This window comes from Vanacampus margaritifer, chromosome 1, assembly GCF_051991255.1.
Source record: "Vanacampus margaritifer isolate UIUO_Vmar chromosome 1, RoL_Vmar_1.0, whole genome shotgun sequence".
NCBI lineage: Eukaryota > Metazoa > Chordata > Actinopteri > Syngnathiformes > Syngnathidae > Vanacampus > Vanacampus margaritifer.
In genome coordinates, this window is record NC_135432.1 from 26460038 (window position 1) to 26486824 (window position 26787).

At 42.9% G+C, this 26787-nt stretch overlaps 1 protein-coding gene and 1 long non-coding RNA gene across 4 annotated transcripts; one reads left to right on the forward strand and one right to left on the reverse strand.

Moving 5' to 3' along the window:
* The first annotated feature begins 336 nt into the window (after window positions 1–336).
* Window positions 337–21981, forward strand: LOC144038296 (glutathione synthetase-like). Of its 2 annotated transcripts, XM_077550673.1 has the most exons (14): window positions 337–477; window positions 2025–2083; window positions 7969–8101; window positions 8267–8412; window positions 8624–8699; window positions 9846–9985; window positions 10504–10620; window positions 15219–15299; window positions 15453–15530; window positions 15605–15674; window positions 18298–18492; window positions 20945–21023; window positions 21118–21310; window positions 21493–21981. In XM_077550673.1, exons 3-14 carry the CDS (start codon window positions 7970–7972, stop codon window positions 21614–21616), a joined length of 1431 nt encoding a protein of 476 aa, XP_077406799.1. In that variant the 5' UTR covers window positions 337–477; window positions 2025–2083; window position 7969; the 3' UTR covers window positions 21617–21981. The 2 variants fall into 2 exon arrangements, with proteins under 2 accessions (XP_077406799.1, XP_077406789.1); XM_077550663.1 differs by lacking the exons at window positions 337–477; window positions 2025–2083 and adding an exon at window positions 3861–3908 and having other exon boundaries at window positions 20945–21644.
* Window positions 3597–13155, reverse strand: LOC144038301 (uncharacterized). 2 transcript variants are annotated; one of them, XR_013289202.1, is made up of 3 exons: window positions 12968–13155; window positions 3835–3891; window positions 3597–3762 (listed from the first exon to the last, which is right to left on the reverse strand). It is a non-coding gene; the product is annotated as an uncharacterized LOC144038301 (long non-coding RNA). The 2 variants fall into 2 exon arrangements; XR_013289201.1 differs by lacking the exon at window positions 12968–13155 and adding an exon at window positions 5924–6068.
* Window positions 21982–26787: the final 4806 nt, after the last annotated feature.

Here is a 26787-nt window from a genome sequence, read left to right on the forward strand (position 1 = left end):
TGTGTAAACTACGAGTAAAACTTAATGCGCTGCTGTGCAAAATATGATTATCATATATAATAATATTATATATATTATATGGTATTTATCCCCCCCTCCCTCTTCTCCCCTCCTCCTCCACTACGATTTCTTGCTGCAAGGAGCGTTTTGTTTCAAATGTTTATTGAAGCATTAAATATCCATCCAATTTCAAATCCAAAAGACACGATTGTGGCTGCCGGCCTTGCAGCGCTCTTCGGCAGCAGAGAGGCGCGGCAACCACAAGATCAGAGGCGGGGTTTTACTGAACCGGGCGTTTTACTTCCGTATTGGAAAAGTTTGTTGTTTTTTATACACTTTTTTTTTTTTGCACTCACACAAACATCCAAACATAGTCTCCCAGGCGGGGAAGCGGACCCACGCTAATCTGCATCGTAGGCAAGTGACGGGGTACCACTTCACCACCTGGAGCCCCGCATTGGAAAAGCAGCCAGCAAGGTACTTAATATTTCATTAAAAAAAAAATAAAAATTAAAACATGGCGATTGTGTCAGCGATTGTGTCAAAAGTAAGACTTCATCATTATATATGCCTATAGTTAACTGTGGAAGGGCTTAAAATACCACGATGTAGTCCCTTTAAGTTTGACAGTTGAGTGCAGTTAGTCGACAGCTATCGCTGGGTGTGTGATCTCATCCTAAATCAGATCACTGATCTGGGTTGTAGAGGGAGGCGGCAAAGATGTGCGGGAAGGCTAGGCAAGGGAGACACTGCTTCACTGGTGCCCTCTGCTGTTCTCTCTTTTCCACTGCATGTGAAGAGTAAAACGATAATAATAAATATGATTACATAAAATTATGTTCCATTTTAGTTATATCATGACCATACTTTTCGTTGGTTTTCTTTTTCAATCCAATAATTTCAATGATTGTATTGTTACAATATGGAATAGCTGAATTTACACATATCCGGTTCAACTCCATGGGAATTTAAGAGGTGCTGCGAGATCTGTGAGCGGAGCTGCAATTAGACTGGCATTCTTTATGAACCCTCAATAGAAATGTGCAAACCCAAGGAAACGCTGCAACTGCTTGAGGGCAGTAGGTTTAGGACGCTCAGAAACAGCAGGCACCTTGACTGTGTCCATATGAAGCTCGCCCATGGCAATGATGGAGTGGACGAATGTCGTTTTGGAGACATGAAAGTCACATTTTTTCTCCTTGACGAAAAGCTTTTTTTCCAAGAGCCTCTGTCGCACGAGCCTTACGAGCTCAGATGGAGACTGTGGAAAAAAATGTCATCAAGATAGATAAACACAAACTTGTTTATGATGTCCCAGGGGACATAAACTGGAAGACTGCAAGAGCATTTGTCAACCAAAAAGGCATGACTAGTAACTCTTGGTGCCAAGGCCTAGTGGTTTATTGAAAGCATTTTTCCATTCATTGCCTTCTCTAAAGTGGTAAGGCATAGATAGGTAAGGCAGACTGCAAACAGTGATTCTGACAGAAAACACACCATGCAGTTAGCTTAGTGCGTGTAATCGACAAGATACCCCCTGCAGCCATCCTCCAACCAGAGGGGTCCGGCTCCAGGAGACTATGACTACCGGGTCCCCGACTGGCAGTCATTGAATATAACCTGGGTTCATGTGATCCCGTGTTTTGTTTTAAAATGTATAAAAGCTGGTGAGGATGGGGTGGGGGCCTGCCAAGCACTGCAGGACAAGAGATCTCTCTCAGCACAGAGGAGCTGAAGCTCATGTTTCACTGCCCCAAACCTGTCCCACAAGAAATGGCAAGCAGGTGTGGATATGCCTAGAAGCCACTAATAAAAAAATATTTAAAGGAAATATGAGTGTGCAAAGTGAATAATTTAGGAGGCTCTGCTGTAGCAGGTTGGGCCCATAAAGACGGACGACTACTGAGGGATGGGGCAACCACAACCAGACATCTAAGGAAGGTTTATCTCCAAAAGGTTCTTGTGGCAGTTAAAACCTGAAGAAAAAGTTGCTTTCTATTTTAATACAACATTCTTATTGGCAGGTGACATTCTACACAGGCAAAGAAGAATCAAAGATCTAGGACCAGCATATTTATGAAAGGTGAGCAGCTTTCTTTGTAATTACATTATTCTGTTTTGCTCATATTTTTAATGCAAAAAAGTGTATTCAAGGATCGTTTGTCGCTGTGTCTTCTGGGTCGATCATCTTAACTCATTGAATGCCATTTGACAGGATTTTAACTTCAATGAACTTTTAACTTTAATTTTTGACGGCCTACAGAATATTGTGTTCTAGGGCGTATATAAACATGGGACCTACCGAAAGAAAGCTTAAACCCTCCTCTGTAATTAGAAAAAAATGTTTGTCTAGCGTTTGACATTCTGAGCAGGCATGCGTAAAGGGGGAGGGGCTATGGGTGCACCGATGCCCAAAGTGCCTCTTTGACCATTTATTTTTTTAAATATTATTTTTTGTTTGTTAAAGTAATTTTGTTGCCTTTCAAATAGTAAAACTCAGCAACACCAGCAGCACAGGTCTTACCACGCTGTAGAAAATGAGGTAGTGAGCAGCACGAGTCTTACCGTGCTGTAAACAAAAAGAACCTCTGCTTAATGTGAAGTAACAACTTTCAGTAACTTTTTTCTGTTAAGCTATATGTCTTATAGCATGTATGTACTCAATGATAGCTGAATTGAAATATTCTTTGAATACATATGTGGAAATTGCTACATGATCTTTGCTTATATTTTAACCAACAGCTCGTTTTTTGGGAGGGAGGGTTGCAGTCAGTGAGGTAAGAAACAAGTAGCAGTGCTTTCAGAAATTAAGGGGACAATGAGGAACCAAAACAAAATTAAAAAAAATCACTGCGTTTTATCAAAAACAATGTAACTTGCCGAGATGTGGCAGTTAATTGTTGAGTAGTCCCGATAATAAAATATAAACATCTACACCTGCCGAAAAATAATAAAAGGCAGTTGCTCTTACCTAACCTTAATTGCTCTAATTAAAATGTAAATTTCATGTACATTCTACGTAATCATTTTTATTTATGTAAATTTGTTGCTCATAATTGATTTTTTTACAAACAAATGTCAAATTTTTTTTTATGGTGGTTGGCATTGCAGACAAACAACAGTTTCATTTATTGTTTAGCCATTATTTCAATTAAGAATTTTACAATGGACACACACACGTATATACACACACCCTCTATCAATTTCCTGCACTATCTGCACATCTACTTTCAGCACCCCCGCCCCCTCTTCAAGCATGGCAGCTCGGTGGTGACTTGGGTTCGAATCCTAAGTGGATGGGCAGTGCATGCACGTTATCATGTGCCCCTTTATTTTATTTTATTTTTACTTTGAGCACCTGCCCCTCCAAAGGTTACTGTTCTTGAGTAATCAGCAGTAGAAGAGAGGCAAGTTTAATTGAAAATCTTGTTTTGAAAAAAACAAACAAAAAAACTGAGAAATCGAGGGTTTTGTGAAAAGATTCATTTGATGTAAAAATTCAACTTTGACACTAATACTTTTTTGTTTTTATTACAGGTCACACATATAAACAGTATTTTTCCTTCAAAATAACACCAAACATTTAAAAAAAAAAACTGAGCTATTTACAAGTGTAAGTGCATTCTTGCCCGCCTTCAAGGCACATACTTTCTTTGGGTGTGGTAGATGTGAAAGGATTATCATTAGCAACACGACGCAAACCACATAGTCAGCATGACGCCATCCAAGGATCATCTTAACGTCTGCTGCCTGATGTGCACACTAAAAATAAATACATACAAATACACCATAAACATATTTACTTCTTGCAATGTGAAGATTTATTTATTTTACCTTTATTTACACTGCAAACAGGAGGAGCTTGAGTTGTTCTGGTGCTGGATACACAATCTAATATAAAGAAAAAGGTACATTACGAAACATACTTTTTTGTTGCTGCACTTGCATTTATTACCACAAGCCTTGTGTTTCAATTTACCTTTGATTATTTCATTTATTCAGTGGTTTTGGCATAACTGATATGACCGTTTTTTTGTTTTGACTTATCGTGCACTGCTATCTATAACTCCCTATTTACATAATTCATGACCTGTAACACACGAGGCAATAGATCAAGGGTTCAAGCAAAACATTTTCATTTGACTGAAAACATTTTTATGTTTAAATTGATTGCAGTCAATTAAAACAAACTTTGCAGGGCAGTAGGGCGCACATTGATTCTTTTTAAATAATAATATTTAGGCATTAATCAGGGATGAAAAATGTGACACGTATACGACCGCTCTATGAGGGTAATTGGGAATGCATTTTTTTTTAATACTTGACGCATACTTAAAAACATCAATTTGATGCATTTTGAGAGATAAAAATCAAGCAGACTTAAAAGACAGTATCATTCCAAAATAAAATATCTATTGAAGAGGGTCTTCTGCCCAGATTTAGTCATAACTGTTTTAATTTACTCATTTCCTCAATAGACCATTTGTCTGTAGTTGAAGTCAATGTGTTAGTATGATTTCTTTGTAAATCTTACCTTATGCCGGGTGTCGGTTTGTCTGGAAGGCCTCCTCTATTTCCACAACAACAATAGACCATTTGTCTGTGGTCAAAGTCATGTGTATTGAATGCTGTAAAAGTCTGGTGAACGCTGGGGGCTTTATGATACCGCCCTTCAAAATAGTATAAGAATGTTGTGAGTCCGCTGTAACTTCGCACTCGTGAGAGGCTGCCATTTTCTCGGAACTCGCTTGTGCCCGGAATATTCTGTAGAAATAAAAGCTTCGAAGTGACTGTTCATCGATCTCCAGCCTGCATTCGGATAACCATCATTCTCACTACCCGAAAGAAAACGAACACACGGAGGAAAATAATTATTTCCTTCAACACTATCTACATACATGGGCATGTTATGCTATATAAGCAGGGTTGGGAGGCTTACTTTTAAATTGTATTCTTCTGATACAGTTTCTCGTTACTTGTTAAAAAGAAATGTAGTTAACGTAACTTGGACAGTAAACCAGGACTGCGAATAACCAAAATCCATGTGTAATTGACACCTATTTAAATGCATGGATGGATGGATGGATAGATGGATGATAGATAGATAGGTGGTGAGCTGTTCACCTCAGATACATAGATTATTTATTCAGCCCATGAGGAAAGTAGATTTCAGTAGATGACAGTTGTTGCCATCATAACGTGTGAAATGGTGAAAAAGCGGACAAATAACGCTTATGAAGGCAACTGTCAAAACGGGGGGCTTTAGGACCCAGATGCGGGAAGGCAGAGGTGTAGTCCAAAAAAAAAGGGATTTAATTTCTAAAGTTCAAAAACATAAAACAAAGCATGAACTTGAACAAAAGAGGGAACCAAAAACAGACAGCAACAAAACATGAACTTGAACTTGAACTAGAACTTGGGAGGAAACCGAAAACAGGCAGCATGACATGAGGACAAACGTACATACCACAATGCACCAACACAGACAGAGGAGAGACAGCAGACTAAATACACCAACACTAATGACGCAACAAGACACACCTGGACCAGACACAAGTGGCTGAGGGCACTGATTGGACAACACAAGGAAGGGCAGGGTCACAATCAACAAGACAAGGAAAACACACAAGGAAAGCAGAAACTGAACATGACAGAACCAAAACCAAAACCAAAACATGACAGCAACATTTATAGATTCACACCCAAATAACCTTGCCTTCATCACTCACAAAGACGCAAGAGCCCACGCACGCACGCGCCGTAATTTTGACCTAATTACGCTACGACGTTGATGACGATGCGTTACATCAACCGCAAAACGAACCTTTATCCCAGTTGCTAGTTTAGACATTTTTATTGTTAATATGGTGTTCAAATAGTACATTGGTGCGTAATATGTAAAGAAGGTGGAACTCTGACTCACGTTAGCATGTAGCAGGTTAGCAACTAGGTCCTCCGTAGCAGGACGCCGCAGCAACTTTTTCCTTTTCTTCAGTCAGTAAGTTCCAAATAGCGATTAAAACATCCTCTTTCCACTTCTACATTCTAATTGGCCGCATAGTGTGTGGAGGACTCGACATGTTCCGTCCGCAATGCCACCCTGCACTTTAGGGACAGACAGTTCCGCCAACTTCTCCTAATATGGCTTGCTGCTTCTCCACGCAGAAGGTACTGAAAGAGGAATAAAATTATTTTGTCCTCTTTGCGTGTTCGAAAACTTGAAGACAGATTTAATGTAAGAAAAAACACCTTTGCAAAAATGATTTAATAAAAAAAGGTCAGAGATCTCTGGACATTCATTACAGACTCCAATTGCTTCACTTAAACAGGTGGAATTTCAGAGCGTCGAATGTGTCTCTTCCGCGTGTACAATGGCTTCTTATAGTTAAAAGACCTCCTCTCTTTCATTTGTAGACAAAACATACTCTCTGGGTACTTTTCCATGAGCGATGGCGAAAACAGTCAGGAGTGCGTGTTCGAAAACAGATTCTGTTCTCAAGGACTAAATATGTTTTCGCACAAAACGCTGAGAAGGAACTTTTTTAGACTAAATAGTATGTCCCAGCTTAAGGTCAGATTATACCGAAATCAACACCATCTGCTCTGCACAGGACACAAAACATCTCGACAAGGTTAATATAAAGAATTAAAATGTTAATGTGTAACAATGGTTAATATATGAAATGAAGAATTAAAAATGTTATAATATCTATCAGTACACACAGCATGAAATGTAAGAGCTCGCCCAGATATTAAAATTCAATACTTTTTGAAGAATTTTTAAGGTGGTATTAATAAATTCAATGCGTGAAAGCAATGTCAGTTTTGTGATGGGATCTTAAACAACAAACGTGCAGTCCCCATGGGGACTTATTTATAGGGTACACCCGTCTCATTTTCAAAATGATGGAAATCCGTCCCCACGACGGAGAACTTTAACCCCTGCAAAGGATAGTATAGGCATCATATGGTCATCTTGAAATTACAAAATTTAGCATGGGACCAAGTTCGTGCTCATCTCGATGGCGATGCCGTTTGCCCCCGAAGCTGCATCCGGTGAACGGGAAAGTCCCCTGGTGACTTCCCACGTCTTGGCAAATTTCGTATCGCTAACGCACCTCCACATGCTACCACCTACTTCCTTGTCCATTGTGGGCTTCTTTGACTCCCCAACATGCTGGCTATCCTCTGATCAAAGCTACCGTTGCCATCTTCTGGCAACTACGCCTCATTACAATATTTTTTAAGCTCAATACTAGCCTGGGATTTGCATGAGGTTCTTCTATGTCCAGTGCATCTAAAAAACACATGTCTGCAGCAGGCATCTCACCTCCGAGGATTACATGCTGCGGCTAAATGTCAGACATCTGAAACCCGGAGCTGTTTGATCTGTCTGTGTTTAATCGATGCTGCAAACAAAGTAGCCCTCACTGAAAACGTTCTCATTCAGTACATTTGATACTGGGACTATGGCACATGTGCACAAAAAGCAATCTCTGAAAATATGAAAGCGATCGATGGAGTATTTTGGATTTTATGATCATATACTGTCTTGCTCGACAGGTGCGCACTCAGCTTTCACGTCGTTTAATGAGGAAAACGTTTAATGTCCATAAAATCCAAACTATTGAGTCGAACATAGTGATATTTTCAGACTGATGTGGTCTAAGGAGATTTGTGTGTGTGAATTTTGGTGGTGAGTGGTTGTAGTTTTCTAAAATTAAGCTTTTAATAGTGACCATCTATGGGGAATAAAGCTGAATGCCAATATAATCCAAAATACTGTGGCGATTGTTTTGACATTTTCAGAGGTTTTGCATGATATGAACCATTTAAAGTTAAGTTTAGATTGATGAATGACACTGAACTAGATAGCACTTGTAAGAACAAAAGGATGTTCCTGGTATTTTTAATCGAAATGATCCTCTACTGTGTCCTTCGTCTTTACTTATCTTGAATATCGAACAGAATGGCTGAGGGGATACGAAAGGAGTTCACGATGAACACAGTCCTAATAAATGAATTGGCAGAAGTGGCAAAAGATTCAGCACTTACTTGTGGTTTCCTTGTGAAGAGCAAAGAATCCCTCAACTCATTACAGGTAAGAATTTACCATCTTTTTGGTTATAATGAAGCCCTTTAATTGAAAATGTTAGATAGTTGGCATGGTCTCATAAAACTAGTCAAACTATTTCTAGAAAAAAAAATAAAAATAAAAAAAAATAATCGGCAGTACTGAATATCACTAATGCTGTTTGTATTTTAGGTGGTGACATATGCTCCCTTTACGCTCTTCCCCACACCTGTGCCGAAAGCTCTTTTCTTCCAAGCCATGGAAGTGCAAACTCACTACAACACACTGGTGGATAAGATCAGCCAGGATGCTGACTTCCTGCAAGAGGCTCTTGCCGGGTGGGATGCTGACTTCTTATTGGGGTGTCAAATCATAGCTGGACATATTTATCATGAAGGAAGGGAGATATTTTTTTTATGTAAAGAAGAAACTATTAGTGAATAATACAAACCTTCTACAAAATAGACACAATTTTTACATTTGTCAAGTGATTTATAGTCATTTAAAATATTATTACTAAAGTTTACAATTTATATTTTTTTATTCTAGCACCATTGCTGTGGATGATTTCACTGCGAGGTTGTTCAAGATACACCAGCAAGTCCTAAAAAATGGAATATTGCAGGTATGCAAGTCCACCTGTATAACCTGACGATCAAGCTTGTCTATAGCTAAGCATGCCTTTAGGCATCATTATTATAATATTAGTCTCCTCTTTCACCAAGAAATTTTTTTATTTATTATTATTTTTGTAACTTTTTCAGTTTTGCAGCAATTAGCATTAGAATATAGCTACGTTTCATCATTATTCACAAACCTGTTGAAAACACTGGGGAAAATGGCTTGTTGCAACATGGCCCTGGTTGATCTCTTATACTAGACTGCATCAAAGCCTTCTGTACGCTCTAGCATAAAAAAAAAAAAACATAAATACATTTTTGGGACCATGGCAATATTTAAAATAGATAATTTTTGGGAGCAAATGAGTTAAAAAGGCACATATTTTTACATGCAGATTTATTACAGGTTTATGCATGCACATGCAAAATAAACAAACAAATTCATTAATAAATCGCTGACAAAAGGACACTTCGCTATCAAAGGGGGAAATGGGCTGGTTCTGCTTTAGGGGTCAGGCTCCGTTCTGTGTGTAGTTTTACTGTTCTACCACTCGGCTTTGTAATTGTGCTGTATGTATGGTAAGTTGTGCTTAAATGTACACGTTTTTATGCACAAGTGCACGTTGCTAAATCTGATACTTTGCATGGGGATGTTCTTACACAATGATTTGCATACATTGCCGTGTTTCCCTAGTTGATAAATGAGGCCCCAGGATTTTTGTCTATATATTGCATCTTTACCGTATTTATTATGTATACAGTATAAAGATACATACACACATTTGCTTTACTATCTTTGTGGGGCCATCTCGTTAACATGATGTATTTCCTAGCCCCTTCCCCTAACCCCAATCATCAAAAATGATTGCCTACCCCTATTCCTTATCCTAACATCAACCACAACCCAATTCAAATCTACACTCTAAAACTAAGTCTTGACCCTCAAAGAGAGGTCTAAACTTGTGGGGCCCAGCAAAATGGCCCCACATGGACGGGTTTGTCCCACAACTCTGTGAAATCCCGAAATGTTGGCCCCACTATGTACAAAAACAAGACCACACACACACACAAAATCATTTTAGAGGTGACGCTGTCTTCATCAAAGTGTCAGTCTGTCATTTAGTATTCTTCTTGCCTTTTTTTCCCCACAGTCAATTGTGTTGGGTCTGAATCGATCTGACTACATGTGGGAGCAGAATGATGACGGACACACATCTCTGAAACAGATTGAGATTAACACCTTTTCTGCTTCTTCTGGAAGCCTCGCCTCACGCATGTCTGATATACACCGGTAAGCAAGCCCGGCCTGACACGGCAGGGCCAACAGGAACTTTCCTGGTTATCCACCAGAGGGGCCGCTTGCTGGCTGACATGACAGCCAAACAAAAGTCAAAAGTAAAATCAGAAAGGAGAAAAATTGGCGCACAAAAGGCAATATTAAAGAAAAGGAGTGTAGCTGTTGCGCCAACTGTGCCCTAACTCAAATGTATAAATCATCGCAGAGCCCTGAAGTGCATGTGCCTGATTGAGACGAAAATGTAAGCAACACAAAGTGCAACACTAAAACAAATAATATAATGTGTAGTTAATGGGTCCAATAGCATGTTTGGCTGAAAAATTTTCTTTTGGTAATTTAATGTTATGGTATTTGTATTTCTTGGGAAGAGTAGGTTAAGGCCTTGATGCACCAACATTTTCAAAAACCAAATTGTGTTTGCTGTCAAAGTTTGCACTGAATTTCTTTTGTTGACCTTCCTTTCTAAATTTCTGTTACTATTGACAAAAATGTCCTTTACGTTACTACAACAGACACATTCTTAAGGTGGCTGGCCAGCTGGAGAAGAGCCAGCGCATCATTGACAACAACCCTGCGGTGGGCCTGGCCAAGACTTTGGCCAAGGCCTGGGAGCTCTATGGATCAAAGCAGTGCGTCTACTGAAAACCTCATTTAACAACACTTCATCGCCTAATAATACCATTTCTACAAACTGAATTCCAATTAAGTTAGGAAGAAACATAAATAAAAACAGAATATGGTGATTTTGAATACACTACAAAGACAAAATATTTAATGTTCAAACTTGATTGCTTTTAGCAAATAATATTTAACAAAAAGCTTGAACAGGGCCATGTTTATCACTGTTACATCATCTTTTATTTTAACAACATTCAATATATGTTTGGGAAATTGGGAAGGACACTAATTGTTGAAGCTTTGTTGGTGAAATTCTTTCCCATTCTTGCTTGATGTACAGCTTCAGCTGTTCAACAGTCGGGGTCTCCGGTGTCATAAATTACGCTTCATAATGCGCCACACATTTTTAATGGGAGACAGGTCTGGACTGCAGGCGGTTACATTCGAAGACATGCTGTTGTAACTCATGCAGAATGTGATTTGGCATTATCTTGCTGAAATGCTTCTCCAAATGTAACTTTCAGCATTAATGGTGCCTTCACAAATGTGCAAGTTACCCATGCCATTGGCACTAGCACAGCTCCATACCATCACGGATAGTGGCTTTTGAATTTTGCGTCCATAACAGTCTGGATGGTTCTTTTCCTCTTTGGCCCAGACACAACCTCGTACACAATTACCATCCATCCATCCATCCATCTATTATCTACCGCTTATCTGGTGTAGATAATGAAGCTCCGAAGCACGCTTCAAACTCGAAAGGCGGCTTATAGTAAATCAGTGGGCCGGAGCTTGCTTCAGTTGACGTCACTGATGACGTTCAAACCACTTCACTGCTTCATTCCGACAGTCAGCTGACTGCTTCGGTTTGACAGACGGAGTTTTGAAACTTTGGCTCGAAACATTGCATTATATCTCTGTTTCTACACATATTGCATGTTACGAATAGCTATCGTTTGACATTTGGAGTGTTGGACTTTTTAACTGATAGAGCCATCCAGGAAACATTAAAGTGATTTGGTGCCACCGAAAAGGTAAATTACGCTCACGTTCCGTGTTCATTGTTTGATTCAGCGAAGCTTTTAATGCTACATGCTCGTGCAAACTTTTGATTGGTATTGATATTATGCATCATATTTGCGGAGGCGGAGCCTGTTGGAGGCGGAGCCTGTTGGAGCCCGGCGGGGCGGGTCAGGAGAGCGTCCTGGGCACCAGACCAGAGGTGCCCGACGCCTCATCACAGCAGACGGCAGTCGCCACAGAATCCGTGTCGCAGAGGCAGGAATGGAAGGCGGCAGCAGGCTGTGCGCCGCCGGACGAGGACCAGAAGGCGTCAGCAGGCTGTGCGCCGCTGGACAAGGACCAGAAGGCGGCAGCAGGCTGTGCGCCGCCGGACCAGGAGCAGAAGCGTCTGCGGGTCGCGAGGCAGCCACACCATGTGCGCCGCAGGAGGCGGATCTGAAGGTGGCCGCGGGGCTCGCGCCACCCTAACAGCAACGGAGGGCGGCCGTGGGACGTGCGCCACCTGGGGTGGATCCGATGGCGGCCACGGGACTTGCGCCGTAGGACCAGGAACATGGGCTTGAGGCTGCCATGGCACAGGCAAAGAGACCTGGTGCAGCAGAGGCAAGGAGGCCAGGGGCTGCAGAGGCGAGGGGGCCAGGGGCTGCAGCAGTACAGGCGAAGGGGCCAGGGACGGTCGCTCGACCTTTAGGCCAACGAGGACCAGGGACGGGGACTTGAGACTGTGGCAGACGAGGATCACTGTGGTTGGGTTGGCTATCTGTGTCTGGGCGGGCTTGACGGGCTGTGAACGAGTATCATGGACTAGGATCTGCAGCAAACGAGGGTCAAAAGCATGGGGCTGGAGCACCTGAAAAACTGAGGCTTGAACGGGAGTCAGGAGTGGCGGAGGAGCTAACGCTTGGACAGCGGCTGAGAGGCAACTTGGGACAGCAGTGGGCCTCATCTACGGAAGCCTCGATCAAAAGTCTGTGAGCACGCATTTGTTCTGCTTTGAGCAAGAGCCTTGACAGTGCCTACCTTGGGTCTATCCTTGGTTGGTCCATTCTGTCAGGGTTGTGGACCCAAGTGCAGGGAAGCAATGCAGGGATAAAGTCAAAAAACGGATTTAATCAAGCAAAAAGGAAAACATGGTACATGGGGGTCCAAAAACAAAATCAACAATTTCCAAAAACATAAGTCAATGCAACAACTAAATTAGGAATACGAGGCAAATAACAGGACATGGTAAGGACATGACAACAACAATGCACCCACGTTGACTAAATAAAAACAGCAGACCAAGGCCCCGTCCACATGAAAGCCAGTTTCAATGTATCCTCACAAGTTTCTTACCATTTAGGCCGTTCGTCCACACGATGGCGCGGTTTCGGAACTTGAAACCGATCACTTTTGAAGGCTTTCCGTTAACTCCCTGTGGCTGCGCTACAGCGCCTCTCCAGACTTGGCATATACATTACAGCCGTTAAACGTCCTCAGCGTCTTTTTCTGGACACAGGCAAGTCTTGAAATGCTTCTGTGTGTACGAGATTTGTTTGAGGAACGGAGTCGGCTTTGCTTCCGTCTGGACGGGGCCTAAATACACTCACACTGATTGACACAACAAGACACACCTGGGCGAAACACAAGGGACTGAGGGCACTGATTGGTCAACACACGGGAAAGGCAAGACACACACACACAGGTGGAGATGGTTACACATGACGAGACAAGGAACACAACAAAACACTGATCACAAAGACAACAAGAACACCTAAAATAAAACAAAACCGCAGGCCCACAAACCGAAAAATAACAGTACCTCAATAAAAACACACAGTTATACAAGCATTCAGTACACTACACACACACGCACTATCAAGTATAAACACTCAGTACACCAAGCACAATCCCTGTCAGGTTTTCGGTATGACCGGAAAGGGGATCCCAGAATCGCTGAACACAGAGGGAGGATGCGAGTGGTTTATTCAATAAAACACGTGAATACAAACACAAAGCGCCGGTCGAAAGCCAGGACAAAAGGTTAACAAACACAAAAATACCTGAAGGCTACAAACTAGTGATGGCAAAATTGTACGTACCGGAACACAAGCGGAACTTGTGATTTGAATCGCATTCCTAAATGTATCTCAGAATCAGGATGCCACGCGACCGTTGCCTGTCACGTTCCATTTTGCCTCTAAACGTCACGTTGTTTCAGCAAGTGAACATCATGTTATCCCTTTTCTAAAATTAAATAAAATCCCACCATATAAATCCAACCTAAGTATACTTCGTATGTGAAATTGCCCTCACTGCCGATTCATCTCCCTACAACATAAAATGTCAACAACCTTTTGAATGCGGTCTGTTATGCAGGTGACCCCGGTTCAATTCCCGGTCCAGGTGGCATGTTTTTTGCAGATCATTCTTTTTCTTCTCTAATATTTTCTGTCAAAACTTAAAATTAGTGATGGCAAAATGAAGCTTCATGAAGCACTTGGGATTTTTTTTAACTCCCCTAGATGGTGCTCTTGGTTGGAAGATGCAGTGGAAATTTAATACATTTCCATTGCACTAGGCTTTATATTTAAACCAAGAGCACCATCTAGGGGACTTAAAAAAATCACAAGTGCTTCATGAAGCTTCATTTTGCCATCACTACTTAAAATGCCCTTTCGCAAAAAAAAAAAAAACTGCCTTTGCAATGTAGCCTACAAGTTTTTGATTAAGTCTGATGGTATAGTACTGTGGGTTTCATCAAAGCATTTAAGTCATGTTGAGAAATGATGATCTATTTAAAAGGAAAAACAAAAAAACAAACCACTGCTGAATCTAATGATCAGCATCAGCTAATCAGCAAGCTTTGCAGAAGCCTGATAACGATCCTGATCATAAATCAGGTGTGTTAGTGGAGAGAAACATGGAAAACGGGGCTCTCGAGGACCGAACTTGAGCACCCCTGTATTATACAAAACAAGCGTGTCACATTTGCAGGAGTTCTTTTGGATAATGAATCCAAATGCACAATTATTACTACTGACACTAGAGGTCACCCAAGGGGGCTGAATGAAGCTTTGGGTAGGCAACCACTTTATGACACAGTGGTTCAAAAAAGGTTCAGAGCTTCAGAAAACCTCGTTTTGCCTTCACCTATCAATAAGCCTGTTCACCTGTGGGATGTTCCAAACAGGTGTGTGATGAGCATTCCTCAACTTTCTCAGTCTTTTTGTCACCTGTGACTGTCCCATCTTTTTTGGAACGTGTTGCAGCCATACAATTCTAATTTAATGATTATTTGCTAAACACAATCAAATTAATCAATTTGAACATTTTGTCTTTGTAGTGTATTTAATTAAATATAGGTTGAATGTGATTTGAAAATCATTGTATTCAGTTTTTATTTGTTTAACACAACATCCCAACATCATTGGAATTGGGTTTGTACTGTAAGCTATATGAAATAAGCATAATTAAATAAAGATTGCTTAATTTCACATTGTATTCATTAGGCTTTCCAAAAATGGCTATTTGACACAATTATGCACCATACCCTAATGTAGAATGTTTTTAAAAAGTGTTTAACAGGAGCCCGTTGTCATTAAAGAGCGGTTGTCATGTTCTTGGTGGAGAAGAAGGATTCCAATATCCTGGATCAACGGGTAGTTGAAAATGAGCTGTGGAAAGGGTAAGGTGTGATTACTAGTTTTAGACCTTGACAATATATTTAATAACCTCAATGTTTAAAATGAAAACTTTGCAGCTTTTCTGTGAAATGCATCCTTTGCTCACTGAACATTTTCCAGTTAATGATAATCTCACAGTTTTCAATGTTTTTCAGGAATATTGTCGTAATACGAAAGGATTTTGAGGATGTCGCTGAATCTGGAAAACTTGATGAAGACAAGAGACTGTTTGTGTCAGTGTCTTCCGTTCAACATGAACACGTCTTTTTGCTTGTTTTAATACAGCTGTGTCCTACCACAAATTCAGGGATCATCAGGAGGTTGCAGTGGTCTACTTCAGGAATGGCTATATGCCTCAAAACTACAAGTCTGAAAAGGTAGTCACTTACTGTATTTCTTCAAGGGGAACCACACACATTTTTAAACAGACACAATTTTTATAAGAATCTGTCTTTAGAAAACAGTATGTAGACCGCAGTATAGAGCAGTGCTGCGATCCCCTGTCCGTGTCCCCGCCGCGCAAAAACCCCACCCCCCAGCCCCATTTTTTTTTTAATGCACCACATACACTCACTGACATGACTGGGTGGCAGGTGGATCGGAGCTTGGGGATATCATTTCCCTCTGGGGGTACTTGGCGGCGAAGGCAAAAGAGAGTTGTCGCTGTATGTATTCGAATTTGGAGATGGAACGAGAAAGTGTATAAAAAGAGATCAAATAAAACGCCAGACTGCAGTGTGACCTCCTGTCTCCTGTAGTTCATTTGGTTTACCCCGTTTGGACCCCACCCATTTGGCGATGTGTAGCGCCGGGCACTATCCGCCGAGACGACTCGAACTCCGGCGAAACTCCGTAGATGGCATCAGCTTAAAGTCGAGACATGCTTACAAGGCACAATTTAAACTGCTATCTATCAGTTACGCGGTTGTACATGGGAATAGAGCAGATGCTTGATGATTCCACATCAATGAATCCATGGTTCGGAAGGTGAGGAAGCAAAAAACCGTCGGGGCTTGCCATTATTATGGGAGGATCCAACCGCTGGAGAAGCATTGGAACAAGCCACCAAAATTAACTGGAAGGCCGCGCCGCGGTGTGTGAATGGATTGTGAACGTCTGTTAAAGTGCACGGCAACGAATAACGTGAGTGCCGTGAGTTAAATAGTTGAATTATAAAGTACAATTGAACTCACTATTTTACTCCAGTTGCCATTTTAAAACACATAGTAGAATTCTTGCTACCGTATTTTAGCATACATGCAACCATTTGTTTTTAGCATGCATGCGCCAAGTATGGTACGGTGTGCTCGTTTTGGAGCTGCAGTTACCTACAGTTAGCCACCAGTAGCTCTGCGTACAATAATTTTTTTTACCCCATACCCCTCCCCCAGCCCCACAAAATGTACCAGCCCAGCCCTGATTAGGATCTTTAACTCTTTGACTGCCAGACGTTTTCAGAAACGGGATGTCGCTAGTGCCAGCCGATTTAAGCATTTTGACTGATCTTTCAAGGTCCACAGAAAATGTTGTGTTTGGACTATGGAAACACACATGCTACCAAATGAAAGATTGGACTCTCATCTTTCATCAGAAAAAAAAGTTTGTTTCTACCTTATTCCGTTCTTCAGTAATCAACAATAGAAAATGGTTACTTTCACCGAAATGCTCTGTTTTGAAACAAAAAGCGGAGAAAAAGAGCTTTTTGTGAAACGATGGTATTTCATGCACTCTAGTGAATTCTACACTTCTTTTTGTCCATGAATGATGCCACAAACACCTAAATAGTGCTTTACTTCTGTAATACACCACCACCAACAATGAAAAAATATTTTTAGTTTGCAAAATATGTTTATTTCCATTCAACAGTGTAACAATTTGACAAAACAATTTCGCAAACTATTTACAAATGTGTGCAACAGTGGTACTACTTACAATTATGTGGATGTTTCAAATACAGTTTTTCTTTTTGTAACGCTCTCCTGCGTGCAAGGAGACACCGCAGGACTTGCACAACACTTTACTTTCACTTTTGTCCGTTTCGCGTGCAGGCGTTACACTTTCTTGACGGCCTTTTTTTCCGGGGAATAAATAGCAAGTAGCAGACTGTACACACTCCTCCGATGAATATGCATTGGACTCGGGGCACTCTTCGTCGTCCAATTGAATGTCCGCCTGAACGTGCTTGGTTGTGCTCCGCGTTATGACGTCGTCATAGCCGCCGCGTCAACGCTTCCAACTTCGCCGTCAACCTCGGATTCACCATCATCATCATCGATGATGATCATCGTTGTCATCAATGTGCTCTTTTAGCGTTGGTCGATGCCTTTCGTCTTGTAAGTGTAGAGCTGCTTGCAAACGGTCGCCATTGTCCGTTTCCTCCTCGGCCATCTAGCTCCCCCTCACGTCTCCTACTGCCGCGTCAATGCTTCCAACCACGGAGTCACCATCATCATCATCATCGATGATGATCATCGTCGTCATCAATATGCTCTTTATCGTTGGTCGATGTCTTAGAAAAAAACGGCTCGACCGTGAGCTGCTTCCAAGCGGTCGCCATTATGGCTTCTTCAGCCATTGTCCCCTCAACACTCTAGCCCCGCCTCACATCTTCTGCTGACGCCCACCCGATCTTGTCAAAAGAGAGTCATCGCTGCCCTCTAGGGGCCAAAAATAGTCATTAGGCTCACCAGACCTGCTGGAAATTTTCACCACAGCTGCGGAAGGCTTGCCTGCACCCGTTTCAAAAAAATAATAATAATAATTGGATGACGTCTTTTAACGTCATTGGCGGCCCTCCGTAGGTTTTTACTTGACGTCTTTTAGCGTCAGTGGCAGTGAAAGAGTTAAGATGTAAAAACAAATCATACTTGACTATTACTGCCATACAGGTTTCAATTGTACCCTTTCTATTTGTCCATCCATCCAGCCATCCATTTTCATGACCGCTTATTCCTTACAAGGGTCGCGGGGACTTCTATTTGTCTTCTTTTTTTTTAATAGGCCTGGGAGGCCCGCCTGATGATGGAGTGCTCTTTGGCTGTGAAGTGTCCGAATATCAGCACCCACCTGGCTGGAACTAAGAAAGTGCAGCAGGTGCTTGCTAAGACCGGTGTCCTGGAACGGTTCTTCCCCAACCAGCCACAAATAGTGGAGCAAGTGAGGGCCACCTTTGCTGGCCTCTACACTCTGGACATGGTGAGCCAACAACCTTGGGCTGTGAATCATAATGCAATGTGTTTTATTTTATAATTCCACAAAATATCTTTTTTTCGTTGCACTGCAAGACAGAAAGCCATTACCCACAAGTAACTATCGTTAATCTCTGAAGAAATCATCAACAAGATGACTTTCATTCAAATTCCCAAGTACATTTAAATCCATTAAACATCTTTTTTTTTTAATGTGAAACATGGCAAAGACAGCGCATTGTCTTAGACCGTTTCCATTTTCTTATACAGGAGTGCTCATAACAATTTGGCCTTGTTCTCAAAAGAGCATCTGATGTTGTCGCTGGGTGCTCATTTTTTTGACCCACCATGGATGAATTAAAAGACTCAGTGAGACTGAGACGCCCTCGAAGCCCGCCTCCTCTGTGGTCAGCCATTATAGTGAGAGTTTCTACTGCAGAACATGCTCATGGCTGGGCTCAACTGTACTGAGAAAGAGACAAATCCAATCATGAAGTGATTCCATTCAGTATGTTTACTCAAAAGATTTTGTTGCAGGAACTGTAACCAAAATAGTCGCATATGTGACCGTTCTTTCAGCATGTGCGAGCAAGAATCTCATATGGTCACATTTGTGCGAGTGTATATGTTTTAATCAGAGGTGGTAATTCCGTCAATCCGTCAATGGCGGACGCCCGTTTTTTTGACGACTAACAAATGACGGGAAACTTGTCAGACTAAACATTGACAGAGGTAGTTTTTCCTCCGTCAACATTACCGAAGTCGACCACGGATGTATATAATATAGCAACCATACATAGCCTATAGTTCATAAGTACTGTAGTTTCCTATGGTCTGGAGGGGCCATGAAGGCAATGTGGAGTGAGGGTTTTGGAGGGCGTGGGTGAGGGAAGAGGAGACAGACCGCAAGCTACGCATCGGTTAGCAAGGTTGTCTGTGTTCTCATTAAACTGTTTGCTGCTTGCTCACCACTTGGCCTGATTACTTCAGCAATGCTACAATAACAACATGGTCTGATTCGCTAGCTTGCAGCCAATCAGTTGATCAGTTGTCACCAATCTTGATTCTGAGTCAGTCGTAAGCTTCCCAGCAAAAAGGCTTCACGATGGCTGACTCGTGCCGACGGTGCAGGACACATGGGGCGGCAATGCTCACCAACTGCCCGACAGCCTACAGATGGTATGGTGTGTTGCATGTGCACCCTTGGTCATACACAACTAATCGAAATCTTATCGTGATTTTGACTTCTCTCAATCTGTAATACGTAATAGTCAAAGAAAAATGTTTAATGTGCAGAATGGCGTGGTGCATTTACAAGTTCCCTACATTATGAAAGTACCCTGAATGCACCATGTTGCTTGTAGCAAGCCCGGAGTGAATCGATGTGATTCTGCCATCCCTAAACGTCCTTTAATTTGTTTAATGACACACCAGTTTGAGTTAACTGTAAAACAAAATACATGACAAGAATTACAACCGCTGTATATTATAATACAAAACATGCTTCGTTTTTATAACATCGCTAGCCTAGTGCTAATGCTAAAGTGAATGGAGGATCCTATTACAGTATTAGCATCGACTTCGGGAGTGGTGCCCAAATGCTGTGGAAACGCATAACCACAGGTAAGATAACACTACTAAAAGGCATAAATTATTTCAATCTGTGAAAAATGACTTATTTTAATAGAATTCAATCGCAACTTTCTTCTCTTCTCATTGTAAGTGTGTAGACAATGGATGCACGGCACCACACTGACCCTGAGAGGCAAACTCGCGCAGGAACACAGTATTTGTTTGAATTGCTATTTTTGTATATTCTTATTTTATTTTCTTAATTTCTCGCTGTCCCATTAACTCATATTTAAAGCTTTCCTTTCCTCAAAATTCAACGATTCAAATATCCAAGGAATTTTCTTTGGTCATACCAGCAGACATTTCCACAAATGGGTGAGGCTATGATCATACTTTAGTTGAATTTTAATTAGCAATGAATAATTATTTTATTGATCGGGATTTCAATCACAATCAGAATAATTGTGATTATTTATTTATTTTGTCGAGCCCTAACACAAATACAACGTATCAAAACAGACATTCTCCAAGTATCTATGATGCTGTGTGTGACCATGTCACAAACTTGCATTGTCTCACATAAGGAGATAACACTGCACATTGACAGTCCAGAAACTTAACTCCATCATGATACTACAACTGAGGGTTCATTTAAACAATACTATTTGTAAAGAAAACTGTACAATGGTTTGTCTATTTTGACATCGCCAAGCACTGGCCTAGCAGATCTATAACACTTTTCAATTATTTTTGCTGGTCTGTGATCAGAATGTCATCTGTATGTTCTATGCAAAGAAATATATTTGTAGGCAGTTTTTAACTAGGTATTCATTTGAATGTTGATAAGCTTTTCTTTCTTTCTTTTTTTTTTTTTTTTTTAATTAAAGGGAGCAGAAGGTGACAAAACGGTAGCAATGGCTTTGGCGACACCGGATCGGTTTGTCCTGAAGCCTCAGCGAGAAGGAGGAGGAATCGTCAAAGAAATAAAATTCATTCATTTCATCATGCAGTAAAACATCAATCAGTTTTCTGCACTGAAGTAATCACACTTCTATAATTCGAGGAAACAACATTTACGGTCAAGATATCTGCGAGGTTCTTGGCAAAGTAAAAAACAGTCCGGAGAGGATGGCCTATATCCTAATGGATAAGATCCAGCCCGTGCCTACACAGAACTACCTGCTGAGAAGAGGCAAGCCCCTCAAACTAAGTCATTGTCTGAGTGAACTGGGCTTCTTTGGAGCCTATATCAGGTAAGCACATGCAGTCACTCAAAGAATTGCATTTCCATGCTTGTGTCACATTGTTACTATCAAGATGAGGAGTTTATTTTTTTTTTATTTTTTATTTTTTTTAAAAAAAAAAAAGATGAGGAGTTTAAAGAAAGACAACAAAAAGTTTCTTAGGTCATCCTGACATGCTTTTTTGTGTGCAGGCGAGGTAAAGACATGGTGATGAACGATTGTGTGGGCTATCTTATGAAGACAAAGAGTTCAGAACACTCGGACGGTGGTATAATTGCAGGAGTGGCAGTCTTGGACAGCCCGCTCCTCTTCTGAGAAGGTCCATGAGTAGTTGGGCTTGACACATTTGAGCGCAAATAGTCAACAGTGCACTCTCTGAGTGTTTCTTTGCTCTTCCAGTCAGCCATGTCCACCTAATTAATTGATGATTCGCTCATTGCCAGATGTAAGATGCTCTTTTGCTACTTTTTTTTATGGATTGATCTTCTGTTTGCTTTTAAATGTTGTCAATTAAGTATTCTTGGTCATTTGGGTGGGATACTTTTTGTTTCTTTGCTTTTGAATGACTTTAACTGTTCGTTTTTTGTTGTTTAAAAAAAATGCTTTTACTGTTAAAAACAAATTGTGTGAAGCACACAGAGTTGCCTTGTGTATGAAATAAAGATGCTTTGCCTTGCCTTCTCAAACCTTCCTGCCTTTCACCAATCTGCTCTCCGTGGATTACGGAGCATTTCATGACCTGATTCCAAACCCTGTCCCCATTCTTCAAAGGTTATTTATCTATTTTATGTCCCCCAAAAATCTTCCCAAAGAAGTTAACTGCTCTTTTTCTGGGTTATGAAATTAGTTTAACAGCTTGTAAACATCACATGACCAAACCCACACAACAGGTGAAGCTGTGATGGTCGTTAATGGAGCCCTGGTGTACGCTAGTCTTTGCCGGCACAGCTCAAACCTATATTGGATGACTAGTGCCGTACTCTGATGGAATTCTTCCTCTCTTTAAATGTTGTCTCAAAAATGCTGTCACGCCTCTGTAATCACCTGCACCTGTTCATGGCAGCTTGTGACACCTGCGGTAAAAGTCTCCGGCGTTCGTGGCTAGTAGCTAGCTGGTAACGTTAGGATCAGGTGCCTGCCTGGCAACAGTAGTTTGACCGCTGTTGCTTGGCTCGCTTGCTTTTCTTATTGTTTTCAATATTGTGGACCTATGCTATTTTCTAATCCGCTCTCTATGTTTAAACAAAGGGAATGTGCCTTAAATTGCACACACAAAAATAGAACTTTGCCTTCATTTATAGTTATTTTATAAAACACAAGCTTTAAAAAAAAACATAAAAAATGTCCAATATGGCCATTTGTATTTTAGGAACACAACTTCAAGTGCATTACAAGTGCAATATAACGTAAGGCAGGATACATTCACCTTATCATTTTATACATGGACCATATATAAAATAATTATGTATCTTACCTCATATTGAGACTTAAAGTTGTGCTCCTAAATCCTAACGGCCATATTAGATATTTTGAGTATATATATATATTTTTTAAACTTTAATGGGCAAAAGCATTTTATAAAATAAATTAACTCTTTGACTGGCAAAAAACGTTAAATAACATTTAGTAAAATCCTACGGAGGAGCGCCAAAGACGTTAAAAGACGTTCACCAAGTTTTTTTGTTTTGTTTGGAAAACGGGTGGAGCGATGACTCTCTTTGGACAAGATTGGGTAGGCGTCAGTAGAAGCCGGAAAACGCGGAGCACAACCGAGCACTTCAGCTCAGGTGGACGTTCAATCGGACGACGAGTCCAATGCATATTCATCGGACTGGGTACAGTCTGATCACGGAGAAGACCCTGGTTATGGACTACGATGCCACCATGAATGGAGCAGATAAGATGGATCAATGGATAAGATGGATCAATGGATGGATCAACCACACTGTATAGGAACTGAAGGACAATGAGGAAGCCAGACGTAACACCACCGTAACGTCACCGTATCATGATCCTGAGAGTAGACTTGATGGCAACATGGCCAAACACACACTGCAGTATATACCTGCTATTCCCCGGGAAAAAAAGCCAGCAAGAAAGTGTAGCGTCTGCACGCTAAGGGGCCATCGCAGTAAAACTAATCTGTTGTGCAAATCCTGCTGCGTCCACTTGCACGCAGGGGAGTGTTACAATAAGAAAAACTGTATTTGAAACATCCACACAATTGTAAATAGTACCACGGTTGCACATATTTGTAAATAGTTTGCCAAATTGTTTTGTCAAATTGTTACACTGTTGAATGTAAATAAACGTATTTTGCTATCAAAAAACACTTTTTCATTGCTGGTGGTAGTGTTTTACAGAAGTAAAGCACTGTTTAGGTGTCTGTGGCATCATTCATGGAAAAAAAAGGTGTCAAATTCACTAGAGTGCCTGAAATAATATCGTTTCACAAAAAGCTTGATTTCTCCGTTTTTTGTTTCAAAACAGAGCATTTGGGTGAAACTAACCATTTTCTATTGTTCATTACTGAAAAACGGAATAAGGTAGAAACAAACTTTTTTTTCTGATGAAAGATGAGAGTTCAATCTTTCATTTGGTAGTATGTGTGTTTCCATAGTCCAAACACAAATTCTTCTGTGGACCTTGAAAGATCAGTCAAAATGCTTAAATCGGCTGGCACTGACAGCATCCGTCCGTCCGTCCGTCTTCTTCCGCTTATCCGGGGTCGGGTCGCGGGGGCAGCAGCTTTAGCAGGGAAGCCCAGACTTCCCTCTCCCCAGCCACTTCAGCCAGCTCATCCGACGGGACCCCAAGGCGTTCCCAGGACAGCCGAGAGACATAGTCTCTCCAGCGTATCCTGGGTCGTCCCCGGGGCCTCCTGCCGGTAGGACATGCCCGGAACACCTCCCCAGGGAGGCGTCCAGGAGGCATCCGAACCAGATGCCCGAGCCACCTCAACTGGTTCCTCTCAACGTGGAGGAGCAGCGACTCGACGCTGAGTCCCTCTCGGATGACCGAGCTTCTCACCCTATCTCTAAGGGAGAGCCCGGCTACCCTGCGGAGGAAACTCATTTCGGCCGCTTGTATCCGGGATCTTGTTCTTTCGGTCACGACCCACAGCTCGTGACCATAGGTGAGGGTAGGAACGTAGATCGACCGGTAAATCGAGAGCTTTGCCTTTCGGCTCAGCTCCTTCTTCACCACAACGGACCGATACAGCGTCCGCATCACTGCAGACGCTGCACCGATCCGCCTGTCGATCTCCCGCTCTAACCTACCCTCACTTGTGAACAAGACCCCAAGATACTTGAACTCCTCCACTTGGGGCAGGACCTCCTCCCCGACCCGGAGAGGGCACTCCACCCTTTTCCGACTGAGGACCATGGTCTCGGATTTGGAGGTGCTGATCCTCATCCCAACCGCTTCACACTCGGCTGCGAATCGCTCCAATGAGAGCTGGAGGTCACGGCTTGAAGAAGCCAACAGCACCACATCATCTGCAAAAAGCAGAGATGCAATGCTGAGGCCACCAAACCGGACCCCCTCAACGCCTCGGCTACGCCTAGAAATTCTGTCCATAAAAGTTATGAACAGAATCGGTGACAAAGGGCAACCTTGGCGGAGTCCAACCCTCACCGGAAACAAATTCGACTTACTGCCGGCAATGCGGACCAGACTCTGACATCGGTCGTACAGGGACCGAATGGCCCGTATCAGGGGGCTCGGTAACCCATACTCCCGAAGCAGCCCCCACAGAACTCCCCGAGGTACACGGTCAAACGCCTTCTCCAAGTCCACAAAGCACATGTGGACTGGTTGGGCGAATTCCCACGCAACCTCGAGGATCCTGCTGAGGGTGTAGAGCTGGTCCACTGTTCCACGGCCGGGACGAAAACCACACTGCTCCTCCTGGATCCGAGATTCGACCTCCCGACGGACCCTCCTCTCCAGCACCCCTGAATAGACCTTACCTGGGAGGCTGAGGAGTGTGATCCCTCTAAAGTTGGAACACACCCTCCGGTCCCCCTTCTTAAAAAGGGGAACCACCACCCCGGTCTGCCAATCCAGAGGCACCGTCCCCGATGTCCACGCGATGCTGCAGAGACGTGTCAACCACGACAGCCCCACAACATCCAGAGCCTTCAGGAACTCCGGGCGGATCTCATCCACCCCGAGGCCCTGCCACCGAGAAGCTTTCCAACCACCTCGGCGACTTCGACCCCAGAGATAGGGGAGCCCACCTCAGAGTCCCCAGACCCTGCTTCCTCAAAGGAAGGCGTGCTGGTGGAATTGAGGAGGTCTTCGAAGTACTCTCCCCACCGGTTCACAACGTCCCGAGTCGAGGTCAACAGCACTCCGTCTCCACTATACACAGTGTTAACGGTGCACTGCTTTCCTCTCCTGAGACGCCGGATGGTGGACCAGAATTTCCTCGAAGCCGTCCGGAAGTCGTTTTCCATGGCCCCACCGAACTCCTCCCATGCCCGAGTTTTTGCCTCAGCGACCGCCAAAGCCGCATTCCGCTTGGCCAGCCGGTACCCGTCAGCAGCCTCCGGAGTCCCACAGGCCAAAAAGGCCCAATAGGACTCCTTCTTCAGCTTGACGGCATCCCTTACCGCTGGTGTCCACCAGCGGGTTCGAGGATTGCCGCCACGACAGGCACCACCCACCTTACGGCCACAGCTCCGATCGGCCGCCTCAACAATTGAAGCGCGGAACATGGTCCACTCGGACTCAATGTCCCCCGCCTCCCCCGGGACAATGGAGAAGCTCTGCCGGAGATGGGCGTTGAAACTCTTTCTGACAGGGGATTCTGCCAGACGTTCCCAGCAGACCCTCACAGTACGTTTGGGCCTGCCTGGTCGGACCGGCATCTTACCCCGCCATCGGAGCCAACACACCACCAGGTGGTGATCAGTTGACAGCTCCGCCCCTCTCTTAACCCGAGTGTCCAACACATACGGCCGCAAGTCCGATGACACGACTACAAAGTCGATCATCGAACTACGGCCTAGGGTGTCCTGGTGCCAGGTGCACATATGGACACTCTTGTGCTTGAACATGGTGTTCGTTATGGACAGTCCGTGGCGAGCACAGAAGTCCAATAACAAAACACCACTCGGGTTTCGATCGGGGGGGCCATTCCTCCCAATCACGCCCCTCCAGGTCTCACTGTCATTACCCACGTGAGCGTTGAAGTCCCCCAGTAGAACGAGGGAGTCTCCAGGGGGTGCGCTCTCCAGCACACCCTCCAAGGACTCCAGAAAGGGTGGGTACTCTGAGCTGCTGTTCGGTGCATAAGCACAAACAACAGTCATGACCCGTCCCCCCACCCGAAGGCGGAGGGAGGCTACCCTCTCATTCACCGGGGTAAACCCCAACGTACAGGCGGCTAGCTGGGGGGCAATGAGTATGCCCACACCTGCTCTGCGCCTCTCACCGTGGGCAACTCCAGAGTGGAAGAGGGTCCAGCCCCTCTCGAG